Source organism: Syngnathus acus, chromosome 15, assembly GCF_901709675.1.
Source record: "Syngnathus acus chromosome 15, fSynAcu1.2, whole genome shotgun sequence".
Classification (NCBI taxonomy): Eukaryota; Metazoa; Chordata; class Actinopteri; order Syngnathiformes; family Syngnathidae; genus Syngnathus; species Syngnathus acus.
In genome coordinates, this window is record NC_051100.1 from 2,717,541 (window position 1) to 2,737,074 (window position 19,534).

Here is a 19,534-nt window from a genome sequence, read left to right on the forward strand (position 1 = left end):
CCCGCTGTCTGTTCGCCTCGCAGGCTCTCCATTAATAACGTCTAATCTAATCAAAGGCGCTCGGATGGATGGACGGCAGACCTACGTGTGCGTGCGTGCGTGCGAGAATACCGTATGCGTTGCTCTTGACTTAATTGTATGTTTCTTGACTATCTGCGGCTTTGTGTGTGTGTGTGTGTTTCCGTGTGTCCAAAATAAATGAAAGGCAGGGGACAGATGAGAAGGTTTCATCCCCTGCTCTTATCTGTCTCTCCCTTGTAACTGATAGACAAATAACCCCCCTGTGACTGATAAAGAGGCCTTGTTACAGAAGGATGGAGGGATGAAGGAGGGAGGCTGAGGAAAGATGAGATGAAATGAGAGCGGGATGGAGCAGATAGCATGAATTAGGGGATGGACTGTGGACGCTCAATGCAGCATTGTGTGGTTAGAAATTCAACTGTGGCTGTAGAGAAATGCTCTTTACAGTACAAGAGCTAGCATATGGTCAAATGTATGGAGACACTTTCTTGTGATTTTCAATGATAGTGTTCCGAAACTTTGATTGGACTAATTTACTGTCGCTCCTTTTTGTGTGCCGGGCTGCAGTATAATAAAGAAATGCAGTCACAAAAGAAGAGTTTCACTACTACTATAAGTGAGGCAGTCAGATAGTAATAATTTTACGAGAATCGTTTTTTGTTGGGGATAAGGAAGTGGTTCAGCACTGGCAGATTTCTTTGTTACATTTTGTTTTTTTGGTCAATATAATTTCTTTATCAATATATATTTTTCTGTCAATATAATTTTGCCATAATTTTTTTCTCTCTCTCTCTCTACATATATATATATATATAATTGTTTTCTTTTTTTTTTGCACGATTCCGGATTCCTACTTTTTCCACGTTTTGTATGTGCAGAAGACTGTCCTCCATTTCCGTTCGTTTCTCACCTGCGGTCGTCCTTTTCATGGGACTTGAAAGAAATCTTCTTTTGCGGTGTTTGTAACGCTTATTTCAAGCAGACCTGGCACTCACTTGCTCTTTCGGACGCTGGGAAACATTCTTCCCTCCATCATTAGAGCAGGAAACAGATTATTATTATTAGCTCCGAATCAACTTTCCAGGAGCTTTTGGACACTTTTTCGCCTCCTTCTTTTCTCTCTGCCAGCATGTCTGTCTTTGCTCGATAATTCCCCCGTCTTTCCAATCATAAGTCTCGTTTATTGCTTCATTTTTCCTTTCCTACACTCTGTCGAGCCCTCGTTATTCTCGACCAAAGGTTTGCATCACTGCCTCAGATTTTGTTGGACTTGTACGTTGGCCTTGGTGTTTCTATGAAGTCACATTTCAACATTGTCTTGACTAACAGACACACACACACACACACACTCCAAGTCTGATGTTTACCGTAGCGAAGCTTCCGGTGTGTAAATCAGCACCGCTCTGTGTCGTTTATATTTTTACAAGCTCTTATGTTTATATTGCCGCTCTTCTTCTTTTATCACGATGTTGAAACAAGGGAGTCGCTTTTCCATGAGAACTGATGACAACTAGGAACTAAAATTTTGACGTTCCTAATATACTACAAGGACTTTGGAACTTTGATTTTTGGGTGCTTTCATTGTATACGAGTTTCCGTTTCCAAATTCAATTTTTTTTTAGTTTTCAAAGCGGGATGTTGAGACATCAAATACGGCGATTTGTTTGCGGGAAGAATATTGAACAACCCAACGAATCCGAGAGATGACCTAAGGAAGACATTCCACTCAGGCTTAAAGGACAAGAGGCATGTATTGGTCATGATGACATCAACAACTAGATAAGCTGCACAATAAGCTTACCTTGCTCTTGCTCCTTCTGCACTTAGCCAGCAAAACACACACACACACAGTATATACACACACACATACACACACACACACACACACAAACAACCCCAACCCTTGTCTGACATAAACAAGTCTGTAATTTACAACCAATAATATCCTGATTCAATCACCTGATTGATTTTGGACTTGTGTCCACTAATAAATCTCAGATCTTCTTCCTCTCTTATTGAGTCCTCCATCGGATCTCCACTCGGCCTCTAACACACACACACACACACAGACACACACACACGGCTTCTAATGGTATTAGAAAATCAAAGTCTCTAATTTTGTCCACGTATATCCGCAGGGCAGCCAGTAATAGATCCGGCTGTCCTTATATATATCCGGAGATGGACGAGGGGAGGAAAGTAGATGAAGACGGCAGTTTAACCCAAAAAAAAAAGTGTTAAGGCTGTTAGCATTTCAAAGTGGGGTTTACGACAAGGATTTTAAGATTGGTTAAGTTCAGTTTCAAGCCTGGAATTTAAGGTAGGTTTTTTGTGCGTGTGTGTCATCCATCAGGGGCTCAAGGAGGCGTAGAAGGACAGCAGCGGCGCGCCACAACAGCGTGCGTCCATCTGAAGCTAATGACACGTAACCGTATGCTTGCTTTAATAGCAAATGGGCCCGTAACAAGATGGCCGCCGTTGTTTATTTTTTTCCGAGCCGCTCGTTTTCAGCAGCATGTGTTTCATTTTTGTTCATAGTCAATAAAGTTTGACGACACTTGGGTATGTTAAAAAAAACAACACACCGGACCTCGGGAGATTTATCTCCACGTGACTGTCTCACAAGTTCTGTTGCAGTGGTTATAAAAAGTCTACACACCCCTGTTCAAGTGCTGGTGAAAATAAGATTGGAATTTCAAAGGATTATGGTGTCATATTCGGTGCCGTTCAAACACAAAATAAAAAAATTTAAATTAAAAAAAAAATCTAAATTCAAACTACGGTGGCCGAGAAGGTCCAAAATCCCCATTTGGCCTGTTTTGTCAATTGCTCTGCCGTAGCCAAACGGCAACGGAGGATTAATTTACGAATGGCGCCGTCAGAGAATAATTCGGTTTTTGCTACCCAAAAGTTTAAATGCCACCGAGCAGATTTTAACATGTTTATCTTTTTATTGTCAGTCGGAGAACGAGGCAAGATGGCTGGGCGAGTCTGCTAAACGCACCAAAAAAAAGCCCCTCGACCTTTTCACTCGTAGAATAATCCATAACGTCACTCTTAATAATTGTATGGCTCATTAAAAGGCCAATCGGCCTCGTTTAGGCATCTAAATGTAAAATTCACGACCACTGCTATTGGCCGGATGAAAAGGTCTTCTGCGGAAGCGGGAAAATCTTTTTATTACTATCATTAGTTGGAGTGAAGCAAACTGGATTGTGGTAGGCCAAGGTACGAGCACTCCTGAACACACAATAATGCAGGATGCTTTCTTTGGGCTTTTATGATAACTTTAGTTTTATTTTTTTCTTCATATCAGTGCATTTTTAAAATTGATGGTCCATTGGCCCATGACGCTTATGATGCTCGAAGGTACATTAAGTGGTGAGACATTTAGTGCCTTTGCCCTCGTTTGTCAGCGTCACCGCCGACTCGTGCTTTTAGCAATACAATTTAGCACTTTGGCCACTTTACGCACACACTCGCAATTTGTCACACAAATCTCGCCGCAGTTCATCTTGCGCGTTCGCTCACGTTGATGCACGGTGGAGGCGGTTTGTCAACCCTGCGGCTACGTTAGGGGCTTTAATGAGAATTTACAGACGCATCCATCAATAAGATCCACGAGCGCACACGTGAATATACGCCCACGCCATTGAGTGGTGATATCATGCAAGAACTAAACTCAAATCTGCTGAACTTCTTCAAAAATGTCAATAAATAGCTGTATATAAGCTCAGAAGCTTATCTAGTAAAATGCAATTACCGTATTTTCCGGACTATAAGGCGCACCGGACTATAAGGCGCACCTTCAATGAATGGCCCATTTTAAAACTTTGTCCTTATATAAGGCGCACCGGACTATAAGGCGCACCATTAATGCATCATGTCAGATTTTTAATCCAAATCAAATCATTCTCCATTTTATCTTTTTTATTTCAACTTCAGACACAACAAGTTACTTTATAATCACAAAATAATGATCCATAGTCTTTTTGATTCATCATTCATAGTCTTCAGCGGGCCACTTATGATTGATTTCATGACACAATGCTTCGGGCCAGTTTAAATTTAGGAATTTGGTCCATATATAAGGCGCACCGGACTATAAGGCGCACTGTCGGCTTTTGAGAAAATTTTAGGTTTTTAGGTGCGCCTTATAGTCCGGAAAATACGGTACTATGGATGGACTTATTTGATAGTGAAGCTCCTCAACTCACTTCCACATAGTTCCTTGGCACCAAGATGTCTCACGTTGGTTGCAAAGTAATACTTTTAGTGATTTATCCTGAGCACACCTAACGGAAAATAGGTTGTCACAAAAATATGCACGTGATTGCTTTACCGGTCTCAGTATTTCCACTTCTACATTTCTTTAAGCGTCAGTAATGTGAGCCTGCTTGTTGCAGTCATTGAAAGTATTTTTCAAATGTAAATCTTGTTGTTTGTCATATTCCAGATGGCCCGAGCACTGGGATCCAGGTCAGGACGCTCTTTCGGAAGACTTCTAGTCTGGGAGTAGGGTCGAAAGAGGAATAAATCTTGTGTCGCCTGACGTCATGCGTGTGCGGGGAGCGTGATAAGCATTTGGAAATGTGGGATTTCTCATGTAAGTAGTGCTGTAAGAGTTTTTCGGGAAGAGTTGCTGTCATATAGTTTTGATGGTGATGGGCGGATGGGGACCGGGGGGGGGGGGGCTTTTTGGGGCAGGTGCAGCAAGTGGGCTGGGCTCGGGGAACAGCTGCTGTGGGATCGTGGGAGGCAATGGACGGAGATGGAGCAGAGAAGAAGAGAGACGCAGGCTTCATGTGATTGGCTGCCATGTCATGCACATCCTTCATAAATCTGTCGACCTTCCTCTCCCCCGCTGTGCTGTGTATTCTGGGCCCTCCACACTTTCTGTCTACTGCAAAGATTTCATGAACTCATGAGTACAGCGGGGTCGCACTTAAAAGCGCCGATTTACGACGAGCAGAAAAGCATGACGTGGTTCATAGGAGGAGGACGGTGCAAGTTCCTACACGAGCGGCAATTCAATGATTATAAAATCCTTCAATGCTTGAGGAATTTGTGTACTACCACAACTTAAACTAGTCTACCTTCTACTCCTAAAATTCCTTTCAAAATAACACTCCCACCTCTACTACTACAAATTAAACCACCACCACAGCGGCACACGACTTGTATAAAAGGCATTATAGTAAAAGTGTAATTGTCCAGCGAGCGATTTAATTGGAACATTCCTAACTGTCGTCCAAGTGTAAAAATAAGCGACCCACCGTTCTTAAAATGAAGTAAAAAGAAGAGAGCACACAAACAAGCCCCCTTTAGAGGTTGTGCTCATAAACAGAGCGCCATCGAGAAGGTCTAAATAGAAGGGGAAAAAGCTAATAAACATTTATGGAGCGCTCGTAAATCGCCTGCGGTGACAATCAAGTTTTGTTATTCCCGCAATGTCATTTCAATGCCCTCTGCTGGAGACGCCATTATTCAATTGACACCCCCCCCCTCATAACCCTCCCACCGTAATGACATCATCACCACTGGCCATTAATAACATCCGCTGAAGTGTACGTAGGAGTGACAATGTTATTTGCAATTTTCTTGACCACTACTTTTGTCTTGTGTGTCACGATGTGGAGCAAAGCATGCTGGGATGCCGATGTGTGGTCTGGTGGGACAGTGATGGAGTGAGTTGTGTTTGAGAAGCTAATCAGCGTCACGGGCCATAGAAGGAGCCATCTGTCTCACGCCGGCTAAATAACCGAAACGGAGCAAATAACCAAGTTTGACCACGTACTGTAGCCTTTTGTGGCTAATAGCCGTCATTAACCCAGATGTGGCTAAATAAGAAAAAGAGCATTAATTTCCCTTTTCATTGGAGTAATTTCACGAGGACACATTACCACGACTGACACGACCACATACTTCTCCAACCACGACTATTAGCACAACTACTGCTAGCTACTAGCTAACTACCATCACTACCACATGTGCTCTCTATATTTTTCACCTATTTACTGTTTTTGTTAAGTTATCAAAATGGGTACGGTACAGTATATAACTGACGGTAAGAAGCAATTGCAATTTTTTTAAGCACATTTCAGAGTCTCTACTTTTTTTGCTAAAGTACACAAGTTGATTTCGTAATTTTGCTGAGTACTTTTGCCATCTCTGAACTGTGTAACTATGGCAAGTAAAGACATTTTAAAACGTGCCGGTGCCTGCAGCGGGGCCGCTTTTTGCATAGCTACGCGCTGATGTCTCCATCCAGGCAGGCGTGTAGCCTCAGTGATCCTTCAAAAAGTCCTCCAACACGTCCCCTCAGGTGAGCCTCTGTCATAGTGCAGACAGATAAAGCTCTGCGAGGGAAAGCAAAACGGAAGAGGAGCCTCAAGAGTTTCTCCCGGAGGCCATTGGATTGTTTTTTTTCTTTCTCCAGACCTGTCACGTTGTGACAGAAGAAGGCCTAATGACAGGAATAACTCCTTCAAAGATGAGGAACGCAGGTTATGGCCTCACGTGTGTGGATATTTGTAGCCCCCTTATACGTTTTTTGGAAATTGGGTGTGAAAAACAAACTTTTTAATCTAGGGATGAAAATAAAATGCCACTAGCAACACACAATGCAAAATGCCAAAGGCAGGATAACGAGCAGCAAACAGTAGCAAAACATGTAGACAAACAAACTAACTGAGCAGAAAAAATATTCTCGCCCTAGAGTTAGCCTTTCAAGAAGATCCCGCCAGTTACTGGATTAATAACAGTATTAATAATCATGGGACAAACGAACAGTAGAGTGAGTGACCATCGAGAGCGGGCAAGTTGTCAGGCTGCCCCTGGGGTCCTCAGAGGTATCGGCCATCTGTTTGCGCTGCTATTTAGTGGCGTGGACGTGTGGCCGTTTTCTGCTTAATTAGGTCTAGTAAACAGGCGGCCATCAGAAAGCAGCTGCTAACATCACCATTAATACAAATACACACACACGCGCACGTAACACACCCAGCGGGTTGTGAAAACAAAAGTATAAAAAATAACGGCAAGGGTGGTGTCAGGTCTAAATACCATTAGACATTATTTTACACACTATAACAAAGAGGAGAAGACAACCGGTATTTGTTTAACTCGCGAGGAGAATTACGTAGAAGGCCCAGTTACAGTCCTCCACCAATTCTGAGCTTCTCTTCCGCTATTTCCTCTTTTTATTTTGGGTTGCCCTGGTTACAAAAGGCATTGCTATACTAAAGGGAGAGGAGATTGTGGCTGTAGCAACGCTGATTACCGTATTTTCCGGACTATAAGGCGCACCGGACTATAAGGCGCGCCTTCAATAAATGGCCCATTTTAAAACTTGGCCGATAAGGTGACGAGCAAGGTTATGATGGGGAAACCCTTATGATGATATTAAAGATGGCACAGTAACATGTAAAAAAAAAAATCTAAATAATCAAGGGGCACATTTTTTCAAATAAACAATATTCACAATGAGTAATGAAAAGTACTAAGCACACAGTTGACACACATGCTATTGCAACATGTTCACATAGCTTTGCCTATGTTGTGAAATGACTAAAATTAAAAAAAAAATTAAAAATAATTTAGCAAAAACAATAACTGAAAAATATACACCTTTCTTGCACTGTATGTATTTTTTTTTTTTTGATCCGATGGACAATTTCTGACTACCAAAAGCCAGTGAGAACGCAGTTGCCAAAACCTATTCTTGGAACCGACGACAACAAACAATTGTCTTAAATACTCGGTTACTTCCCACTGCTGGCTTTTCGTACAGCAAAGTTGTAAACTTGCGCGGGGGGGGGATAAAGTGGATGGTGCTGGACCTTAGCCAAATTTCCACCGGGCATTAGCGAGCAGCCAACTGGCGCAGGCCTCATTAAAGAGCACAGAAACCTATAACCATTAAAAGCCCATTAGGCAGCATGTAATTTTGTGGAACTAAATGGCGGAGAGTAATCAAAAGCACATGAAGCCCAGCTGGGCGACTGGGCAAACTGTTTGGATTAGCCGTGAATCCATCATTGGCAATGGCAGCTTTTCAGGGGGTCAATTTTACCCCGTGCAACTGCTACTCTTTCTTTTCGTCACTTGTTTTTCTGAACTGTGTCAACGAGATTGTTGGTAATCTCCTAATATAAGATAAAAAATAGTATAGATACGGGGGGGGGAAAATAACGACACGCCGCGATGCATCGTCATAATTGTTAACGATGCAATCGTCCGATAGGAATAAGTGTCACAGATGTGATTCGAGGTAGATAATAGGCGAGGAAGAACGAATTGAATCGTATTGCTACATAATTGGAGTGAATCGTATCCTATTGAATCGTGATCGGAGGAAATCGTATCACATCGCAATTTGTGTGCGTCCGACCACATCGTAATACGAGTGAGTCGAACCGCATCATAATTTGATGAATAATATCTCAACACAACTGGAATGAATCATATTGTTTTGGAATCGGAGTCAATCATCAACATAACATTATTTGTGGAGTGATTCGTATCACCATATTTTTTCCCATCACTGTAATTGAAGTGAATAATTGTTTTCCAATCGTATTAGAATCGGAATGAATCGTTGTAAAGGATTGTGTTGAAATTCTACCAGACCCGGAAGTATCGAATTCAGATTTATTACCTATTTAGGACGCTGATGACTTAAACTTCGACACACAACAGTGTACAAAGCAAAAAGTAAAATAAGAAGTTAAAGTTATGATATTGAAATCGTGCAAAGTTGAGGGCAAAAGAAAAAATGGGGATGAGGAAAGCAGATGACCTCATCCATTTGGGATGGAGTCGGAGTGGGAGCGAGGGGAAATGGAGGGTTTCTTCTTTCAGCACCTCATTTTGCTGGCGCTCCACATGTGTCTATTTAGGCAGCAGCAGCACGTTAAGAAAACCTCAGGGCGTCACACGCAGGCCATTCCTCAAAAAGCAGGCCGGATCGACAGCACTTGACAGGAAGTGACTTGTGTTCCGTTCCCTGCGCTCGAGACAGCTTTTAACACTAATCTGTGCTGGGAACAATTTGTCCGAATGCTAATTTATCCGCAATGCGTTTTTACTGATAACAGAGCTAGCAAATCCTGACTCGATCTGGTCGAATTTGTTTATTTCACGCCAACGTTTGACACACAGCCAAAAGTTTAATGTGCAGAATTCCGTTTACCCCCCCTCCACCCCCCCCCCCCCCCCAAAACATTTTTTGTAAATTACTTAATTTATTTTCACCACCCAACAGACATTAGCTAAACTACTCTGTCAGATCTTTACGGCAATCTTCCATCACGTTGTTGGATGCCGTCAAGCCAGCCAGCTAGCATGCTGTGGCTGGCTAGCTAATGCTAGCGACTTTGCTAACAGACCAAAATCTTTGGTTATCACAGACAGCAAGAATGTGATTTTTTTTTTTTCTGCAAATAGTTGTTAGTTAGGTTTTACGGAAAAAATATATATACTAATGGAAAATTGTGAATGGTCAGAGGTGTAACATCGGTTAGCGTACTAATAGTACGTCGGATATGATCGCTCTGCAGCGTTGTGTAAAGTACGCCGTGCTTGGTAGTGAGTTGATGTGACAGCTACGTCCATTTTAACTCAAACCGGGGCTGAGCACCAAATGGAGTCTTGTTTCCTAGCATTAACATTTGGTTTCATGAAATTGATCTTGTTTTTCCTTTTGGAATACAGCCAGTTGTTCTTTCAATTATGCCCTGAGCTAATTGACTGGAAAGTGACATTCCAGCACAGGGTTGGACCAACGTGGCCGTACTATACTTTCACATTGCAGTATTTATTTATTTTTAAAATTCTTTAAAATCACCCCTCCCTTTGCAAGCCAGTATTTTTTTCGAAGGTCTTCTTATTCACTTTAAAGCTAAAAATAAAACAACGAACAGGCTGTTGAGCTCTCACTGTTACACACAACGTGGCTTTAAGTGATTATGTGCCGTCAAAAAGCATTTTTGTTGCTGTACGCCTTATAAATCGGTGCCTTGTTCAAATAAACACTGAAAACGAGCTGAGGTCTTGAGAAATTACACACAGATGATGTGGGCAGACCCACACACACTGCTTACATATGAGTGAAAATTCTGAGAGTATAACTGGGGAAGGGAAAAAAAAGAAAATAACATGTATTATGTGGTGCATCGTTGTACATACAACATGGATGGCTCAGATTTGTCTGGTTGATTGTTGCTAGGCAGATTTTAAACGACATGTTACACATCGGTCGCCTTCGAGTGCAAATAAATCTTTGCTCAAAAGGCTGTAAAATGACAAAATTAAAAAAGAAGAAAAGTCAACACGTATCGCTTCACCATAATTACTACTTTCCTACCAGCCTGGGCTTTTCCTAGCCTGAAGAACGTTCAAGTGATGCTCTCCACAATCCGCTTCATCGAAACAAACTTTATTTACACCTTCTATGTTTACAATGCAGGCTTATTATAAATAATGAGCTCCCAGGTGGCCTTTAGAGCACCACCGAGCCACTTGTTTCCCTTCTTGAAAATGCCCGCATAAGCGTATAGTTTACTGTGTGAGTTTTGAGTTTGCGTGTGCATGTGTGCGTGCTGTAGCGTTCACGCCTGAGGGTGGGGAGCAAGCATGCATGTGTAAGCAATGCACATATTTACATACGTGTGGAAAGCGGCCAGCTGTGTATGTGCGTGTGGCCAATTTTCGTGTTTACGTTTGTTAGTGCACCGCGAGAAGCTTCAACTCCCAACATGAATATAATCACGTCAATGTGTATGTGTATTGCATACAAACACTATATACAAACGATATACACAGTACGTACATATATACACATATACGCGCAGTATACATGTGGTAGTATAATTTGTGGAATGTTAAATCGGTTATGTTACATTAATTCACCCTGGTTTGAAACCGTAACTCAAGCTTAAAATCCCGATTGGAACATTTGAAAACCTAAACTTGGTTGGAAAACTTAAACCTGCTCAGGAGCCCTAATCGGAAACCAGGATGGAACCTGACTTTTTCCTTTTTCTGTGACTTTTAATTCATTTTCTCTAAAATTCGTATTCCAAATGAATGACCTTTCTCTCTAACACACACACACCAGTATGACAGCATATTAGCTCACTCTCCAGGGGGTCGCTTCAGATGGTTACGACGTCGAGTGTTTGTCATGAGGGCATCGCCAGTCTGTTACACATTTAGCATGACACAGACACACAAATACACAAATTCAACTTGGCTGTTTCAAATTACTAACACACACACACTTCAATGTGTGCCGTCATACAACTCGCACCGTCACTGCCACTAAATGATAAAGTTGCAGAAAGACACACACACACACACACACACACATACACGTTCTGTGTCGGTTTGACATTAAAGCCGCACCAGAAGGCCGTCGTTTATGTCTGAATAAACAACTGCTGTAATTAGCCCATATGCAGCCCTCCAAAAAAAAAAAAGACAATGACACTCAATGGTGACCATTTAATGGCTCCGCATACACACTTAATATAAAATGACTTTCTGTTAGTAATGACCTATATTTCACTTTGGCACGCGCAATATGTGAATATTACAAACTATTTTCCATCGTGTCGGCGTTGCAGAGCTTCAGATTTGAAATCAGCACAGCTTTTGAGAAGTCGGACAAGTTTGGACACCTGACACTTAAGCAGAGGATGCACATGTATGTTATAAACAAAGTATGTGTTGCGAAAAGGCAGAAACTTTTTTTTCGGGCAAAGGAAGAGAATCATTTTTTTTTCTTTTGGTCGGCTTGGAAGGTTTTCGGGGCGCTGGAACGGATTAACGGCGACTCAATTCATTTCAATGGGGAAGATGAATTTGAAACTCGCAAGTTGGGATCCTTTTTTTTTCTTCTTATTTTCATCATTTCCTGACACTCTATACCACTAGTTAGCTTCGCCGGCAGGTGTGCACTCCTGCCGGGCAGCTGTCAAGAGTTTGGGTGGTCTGGCACTCTTCTCCCTTAAACCCTCACTACTACCGTTGTCTATAAATACAAACTTAAATGCATTCAAAATAGACAGAGCATAAATGTTCAATTATCTCGAGACTGAGAGTCAAAAGAAGACAAACGCCGGCCGGCTCTGCGAAAACACACCGAGCTAACGTGAATTGTTTTTACATATCTCCCCACTGTTCCCGTAAATATGAAAAGGTCTGTAATTATATCATTATCAGCAATGGTTGCCATATTAGCAAGCTGGCCCAAAATGTGTTTAAAGATCTCATGAAATTCACATCACTGGACACACACAAGTGACATTTTGAATGAGTGTGTATGGAAATATTACAGATGATTTAATTCCAGAAACAAAATTAAATATATATGTGTATATATAGATAAAATATGTATAATATATATAAAATAATATAATATATATAACCTTTAATTAATTTTCCACTATGTCTTTCTTCAAACTTGAAATCTTATTTTGAAACATAAACTTAACCCTAGTTTGAACCCCAAGATAACTTAAATTTCTATAGTCTTAAGTTTCTTAAATTGAAACCTTGACCGAGACCCTAATTCAAAATCCCACTTCTAATTTGAAACGGTAAACCGTCAACAAAAACCTCCATGAGAGCGTTTACACCTAAGTTCGTATCATAATTCAATTCATAGCGTGATAAGACTTCGAGACCATATTGTTCATCTCCAACTCAGTCACTTCGCTACAAAGCAAAGAAACAGCTTGTGAACGCGACCCTCCACCAAAGCGAGCGGCGTGTTGCTGGGGATTATCCAATTTCCTTACCGCCTGGCCAGATTGTTAAGTATAATACGCTCAGCGGCGTATCTCTCAGTAGGCCACCGATGGCTTTGATAGCCGGAGCTGCGAAAGCACTCGGGGAACATGCAAAATGCAAGCAAAAAAACGCCCGCAAGTTAATCTTGCATGAAAGTGAGCTATTCAGAAAACAGTCGGTGGCTCTTCAAACACACCGAGGGGGCCCATTTTGTGGCTTTCCGGCTGCGGGCCTCACAAGAAGATGAGTTACTCGTTGCTCACGATGGGTTTCGCTCAAAAAGGGAGAACAACAAGGTTCCCGGATCAGACGGCGTCCCTAACGAGGCATTGCCGGCAGCAGATGTTGGTCGGGAGCGGAGGAATAACAGCCAGTGTTTTCATCTCAAACATCTCACACGCAATTACGCAGCCGACGGCACATCACTTGCGGTTCTCTGGCTTTGTTTTCTCAACAATTAGCTTTGTGTTTTCACAGAGGGCTACTTCATCGGGGTCTGGACCTCACGCTTTGCACTGCCGCTTCGCAGTCAATTCGGGACTTGTTTGTTTTCACTCTCGACACCGTAAATTTGTTTGGGTTATTTGGATTATTCAATTTGCTGCCAGTCCTCCGTTTTTCAATTTGATTTTACATTATTTAGCTGTTGTGTTGTATTCTTAAACACGCCACGATTTTATGATTTACATTTATACTGTTAAGTTTGTATTATAAAAAGTGTGCATAGTTTATTGTGATTTACATAACTAGTTTTTATTTTTTTATATTACCGTATGGTATCTGTATTATTTTGAATAGATTTTATGGATTTTTGCTGTTTAGAGTTTCTAACATTAGTGTTTACTGTTCTTTTCTGGCAGATGTGTATTTATTTCTTTGCTGTGTTAATATTGCCTCAGAATATTTTTCTATTCACTATCATTTAATTTATATGAAGCATTTTGGTCAATAATTCATTATTCACACATCTTTTGTTGCATTAATTAATTTCCGGTCATTATTTCGAAAAATATTCTTACTACTACTACTATTTTTGATTTTTTTTTTTAAATTATTTATGTTGTTGATGTTATCTAATTCAGTGTTTGTTTATATTTCATTTCATTGAATTTTATATTGTTTGGGGCTTTTTGTTTCTCCTTTTCGAGGGATTAATAGCAGAAATTAAATTTTTGAGAGAACCAACAGACTATAACAATCCTAATTTGAGATTAAAGTGAGACCCTGCGGCACCTTGGTTTCCTCATACCCGTCCACCGTGATGACGCTTTGGCACCATGTTGAATCGCTGACCACATTGACCGCAAACATTTTAGTCGATGGCGTTTGAACGATTGGCGCCTCGTTCCCCTTGACCCAGAGGGGCCCCGAGCCTAGGCGCATGTTAATTAAACCAAACATAAGATAACGAGCCCATTGGCAGATAAAGACGCTATTACTTATATTTTAGCTCCGGGATTACAAATGTATTAGTCATTCATTCATCATTAACCACCACTGACAAAGTGTCCTTGAGTAAAACACACATTTAAAAAAAAAAAAAAGAATTCCCAGGAGGAATAAGATATAGAAATAATTTGTTCCAGGGATAAACTGTGACAACTGAAAATGCCCAAAGTCCCCAGGCCTGCTTTGATTGGTAAACGCCTGAGAGTGGCCTTAGATCCGATACTTATTCTGACCTCGGCCCTTCCAAAGTGCAGTTGTATGGACCAGGCTGCAGGAATCGGGTCACACCTGCAGTGTCTGGCAGGGTGATGAACGATGTTGCTTTAAACTCGAGAAGCTGTCGTCTTTTTATGGCAGCCCGTGTTTACCCGCCATGGAAGGTCCATAATGACCACCTTTGAAGAGTCGCTTTCTACTACATTGTAAGGACAGAGCAGTCCTCAGACAGAAAAAAAAAAAGTGGTTCTGCTTCTCCTACGTAACTCCACGCAGTCTACATCAATCATCCATCACATGCACCCGCAAACATGACACAACACGCACGTTGTGGAGAGTGTTGATCTTCTCCACTGTCATAAGAGGGAATGCAGTCCAAGTCCCAAACACAAACCTCAAGTGTCACTCAAAACTCAGCAGCAAGTGGTCAGTGGTGTTGGACTGCCCCCTAAAGGCTGTTTGATGCAACTGCATCCCCGCTGTCCAAGATGAACACTGCAGGTATGTAACTTTTCACAAAAAGGAAAGCAAACAGATCAAGCAAATCCAATCCAAATAGTTCAAAGAAACTATATTGTTTGTTAATTTCAAATTGTATAGTGGAGGGAATGGCTGGTTTTAACATCAGGTTCTTATCCAGTGAACTGCTGTGCATTCCTGGGAGATATCTATCAACGCTCTTCAGAAAGACTTGCCAAATTCCTGCACGTTTCTTCTCTTTGGTGGACAGAAAGTGATTATTTTGAAGCAACAAACACAATGGAAATGTGGCTTGCTTGTATACCAACCACGGAAATGTGCTGTCAATACGCCGGCTAATGTAAAAACCACCACGCAGGCAATAAATCAGAAATAATACGAGGATGTTCCTCTATATTGTATTTTGTGGAGGATAAGAATGGTCTTTTTTTTTACTCTCTCAGGCTCCATCATTCACAGCACGCTCGTAAAAACCGAAGCCCACCGCGGCTTTATGGTACCCGGCACTGCCGTTAGGTGCCTCCCGCATCATCGAGGCCTGCGGGCTGCCTGGAGGAAGGCGAACCGGGGGATGAGAGGGCTTAATGATGCGCAATAAACCTTTTATTTTATTTTTAGGAAACTGTGTGTTTGCTTTACTCGGAAGGGAACTAAAATGCAACCGAGATAAGAGACGGGGAGCGAGAAGAGAGCGAGAGATACATATATAGACAGATAGACAGACACATGCACACACACACATTGAAGAGGGCCCCCGGCGGCCATTTTTCTTCCGCGGTCACACTCTTTTAGCCTCCAAGTCGAGGCATTCCTCGGCAAAATTTATGTCCAAACAGCTGCGCTCTCATCCGCCCCGGTGCACGCGCGCTCCTCGAAGACAACGCTGTCCCGAAGACGACCGAGGCAAATCTAATCCATTCCCCACCTCCGTTTTCCGCACATTCCAAGCAGCTGCTCGGATCGTACACATGTGCTTTGTGTTGCCTGCTTTGACGCCTCGTCCGGTAGTTTCACGCCTCGGAAATTCACAATTTTAAATAAGGGGAAATCTCAGTTTTCCTCATTTGATTCGCAAAGTCACCGTGACAATCATTTTTTTAGTTCTTCTATAACTATTAAGATTTGCATCTGTTCTTCAAATTTCACCTCCTGAAGGCGAACGATCATTCAACGATCGTAAAAAACATTTTCCACCAAGACCACATGCCAAAATCTGACACGTCTTTGAGCGGCGTAGGGAACAACTAAAAGTCACAAAGAAGGAAGAGCAGGCAAACGTTGCCGCAGGAACGTTTAGAATTGCTGAAAAGAATGAAACGATAAATTCCCCAGATTGAAAAACCGCCGCCGCGTTGTTTCCCGGCCTTGATTAGAAGGACCCACAAGAGTGGCAGGCGCATTAAGATAAAGATCTGGACTCTCCGAGAGCGAATTACAGGAAGGAAAACAAAGGGCATGTGTTTATTAAAAGTGACAGAGGTTATTATATAGGGAAGTCTCATTATGGCTACACTGTATTGGGCTATTTTCTAATCACAAGTTTTTTGACGCCCCTCCAGGGCATATCCTAATTGTTACCATGAGAGCCTCTTTCAGGGAGTAATGTTCTGCTTGATTTACAAACAACAGCAAACCACTAAAGAAAATACAAGCAGCCTATCAAAAACTATTACACAAAAAAAAACATTCTTGCTTGGTTTTAATTATACACAAGACAAAATTATTCTGGTCACATTATATTGAGTTGTTTCTAATATTTTGCTTACTACATCACGAGTTTGACAGAAATTTGTACTTTGTTAAATAGAGAAGGGAATTCATGAATATTTATATTATGCATTTAAATATTGTATTGCCTATTATACTGAATTGGAGTGAACACTGAATCGCCTCTGAGGATGAATTAATGTAAAATAAATGTTTATAAATGACCTCTACAGGATGACTGAATTTTCATTAAAACAAATAAAAAATAGTGTACTTTTAATACACCACAAAGATTTCCATCATGAATGCAGGTGTTTATTTCAAGTTTCATTCCTTGAAGCAACACACAGTAATGCAAAAGACAACAAAAAATGTAATACTAACTGGATTCACAGAATCACTTTGATCTTAAAAGTTGCAGAACTATCATAAATTTCCACTAAGCTTATAATACAGTCCGACATTTTGTCAGACATCATGAGTACAAAATATGTTGGATCAGCTCTGCATCATTCTAAAACATCCTCAGTTTTTCTTTGTCCGCTTTGCTGGCTTCGCGTCAGGTGTTTTGCTGTCCGCTGCTTTTTTTTTGGATGGCTTTGCCTCCGGATTTTTGGATGCCTTTGCCTTCGGATCAAAGAGGGCGTTCCTCATAAAGCGTCCGGCGGCACCTTTATCCAGACGAGCCGCCTTCTTCTTGTCCGTGATGGCTTTCACTCTGTTCATATAAGTCTTTATTCGCTCCTGAGAGGCACACAAACGCACTAGTGATGGACATTGTCCATTTCTATTCTTCAAGTTACAATTTAATTCTATATTAAATCAAATACTTAGAGATTTATTCTGCAAGTCAAAATATTTACAAAGAACAATTATAATATCCACAAATATTAAATCCTGCCGTGAAACCATATGTGGCATGTTACGTTACATTTTAGCACTAAAACATCTAAAAAAAAATAAAAAAGCTAAAAAAATAATTTGAACATGGGGTACTAAAGTAAAAAAAAAAAAAAAAAAAAAAACTTTACTCTCAACAATATGAGAAGTGATAGTTACGTAGCGGTCAGTCGCTCTGGAAGTCCAACCATCACATGAAGGAGGCATTCTTCTTGCCGTTTCCAACGACAAAAAAATCGTCGTCTTCAACTCAGCGTACGACTTCGGGACGGCGACTTCCAGCGTGTTTTCAAGTTGGTATCGCGTATCTCGGTTCTAATATGTGTACTCGCTTATTAAATTTTGGTGGCATTTCGCTGGCATGTCCCCAAGCATCAGTTTTAAAAGTAGATAAAGCTTGCTTCAGCTTGCTTTAGTGTTATTATTTTTTTTTTTTTTTTAAATCCCGGTTAAATGTCGCTGCAATGCAAATGCAAATCACATAAAAAGCAGCCAACGCTGGCCAGGTCAATTCAACTAATCCTCTGAATTAAATCATTCAGAGGATTTGTTGAATTGACAAGGAATGGTGGAGGCAAGATACAAGGTTTATATTGAATTGTGAAGGCAAGTATTACAATGTAATGATTAAGTGATAATGTACACACCCCTGATACAGACAGTGAATAAATGTAGCAATGGTGGCAAAAAGACCAAAGATGTACATACCAGTTCTTGTTTGATGCCATGTTCTCTTGGGTTGATACCTTGTGTTACCAAATACACTGTAAAAGACGGTAAAACGTATTTTTAAGAAAAACGAACTTAAAAGAAAAGACTGGAGAAAAGAGAGTATTTACTTACTCCAGAATAAAGAATTGAGTGTGTACGCAGACATCAGATCCAGTTTGGCCATGTCTAAAGGATCCAACTGTCGACAGAACAACATTTTTTATTTCCACATAAGCGCCAATTCAACTTCCATTTAAGCAAAACATACCTTTTGATCCAGTTCATTTCTGGGCTTCGACATGAGCGTGCCCAACATTTTTTTGACAGAGGCCGCCGACGATTCGAAACCTTTAAGCTGCTCGTCTATCTCGTAAGGATAGTCGTCCGTCTTACCGTCTGCCGCCATGGTTCTGTGGAACGACCAATATATTGATGGTAAAATTACGCAAGCCTTACATGAACGAAAACAATGAAAAGCTGTTGAAATTTACCCGTAGGATACTAATGTTTGCTCTTCTCCGTTCGCCACGCTGATCAAACCCGGATGTGACGTAAAGTAAACGGATGTGACGTAAGGTAAACGGATGTGACTGCTCTACAGCGCCCTCTATCTATTGGAGTGTGCACTGTTAGTCGTTTATCTAATACTGTATGTAGTAGCGAACCAGTTTGTTCACTTACCTTTATAAACTAGTAATCGAACTCTAAAAGGAAAAATTATACATAATTGTTAATAATTATATAATAATTCCAAGATATCGAGAAAAAGGCACTGTCGTTTTTGTCTTTTCCAAACGACATGATGGAGTTCTTACTATCTCCACAAGAGGGCAGTACCACACCGTTTGAGAATGTGCGTAATGACGTACTCACTGTGTGCTCGCTCAAGTCAGTTGAATATAAACGTTCTCACATCGTTTTGTGATTAAATTTCAGCTTCCACATCATATATTTGGGTCTTTTTATACTTTAAGCCTCACATCATTTACCTGCAAGCTATCCAGTGAAGGATGTGACAGTAGGGGACCACAGGAGGACAAATGAAGCAAAAGGTCAGGAAGAAAAGATCAAATTGCCAGCTTTGACCTTTTAGCGTCTTCATTTCAAAGTCAACCCTTCCTTCAAAAGGACCATACAAGGGTGGGACTTTCAAGCTTGTGTTAATAGAGACCGAGATGTGTTTTACTTTTTTGAGGGACTTTCCATTTGGTACCGGCTCAATCCAGGTAAATTGGCCTTTATTAAATGAATTCAAATG

The 19,534-nt window shown here is 41.1% G+C and overlaps 1 protein-coding gene across 1 annotated transcript; it reads right to left on the reverse strand.

The window, feature by feature from the left end:
* Positions 1-16,405: 16,405 nt before the first annotated feature.
* c1d (C1D nuclear receptor corepressor) lies at positions 16,406-18,860 on the reverse strand. The gene is made up of 5 exons (XM_037271432.1): positions 18,768-18,860; positions 18,545-18,686; positions 18,409-18,475; positions 18,274-18,329; positions 16,406-17,409 (listed from the first exon to the last, which is right to left on the reverse strand). The coding sequence occupies exons 2-5, from the start codon at positions 18,680-18,682 to the stop codon at positions 17,191-17,193; spliced, it is 480 nt and encodes a 159-aa protein (XP_037127327.1). The 5' UTR covers positions 18,683-18,686; positions 18,768-18,860; the 3' UTR covers positions 16,406-17,190.
* Between the last annotated feature and the right edge of the window lie 674 nt (positions 18,861-19,534).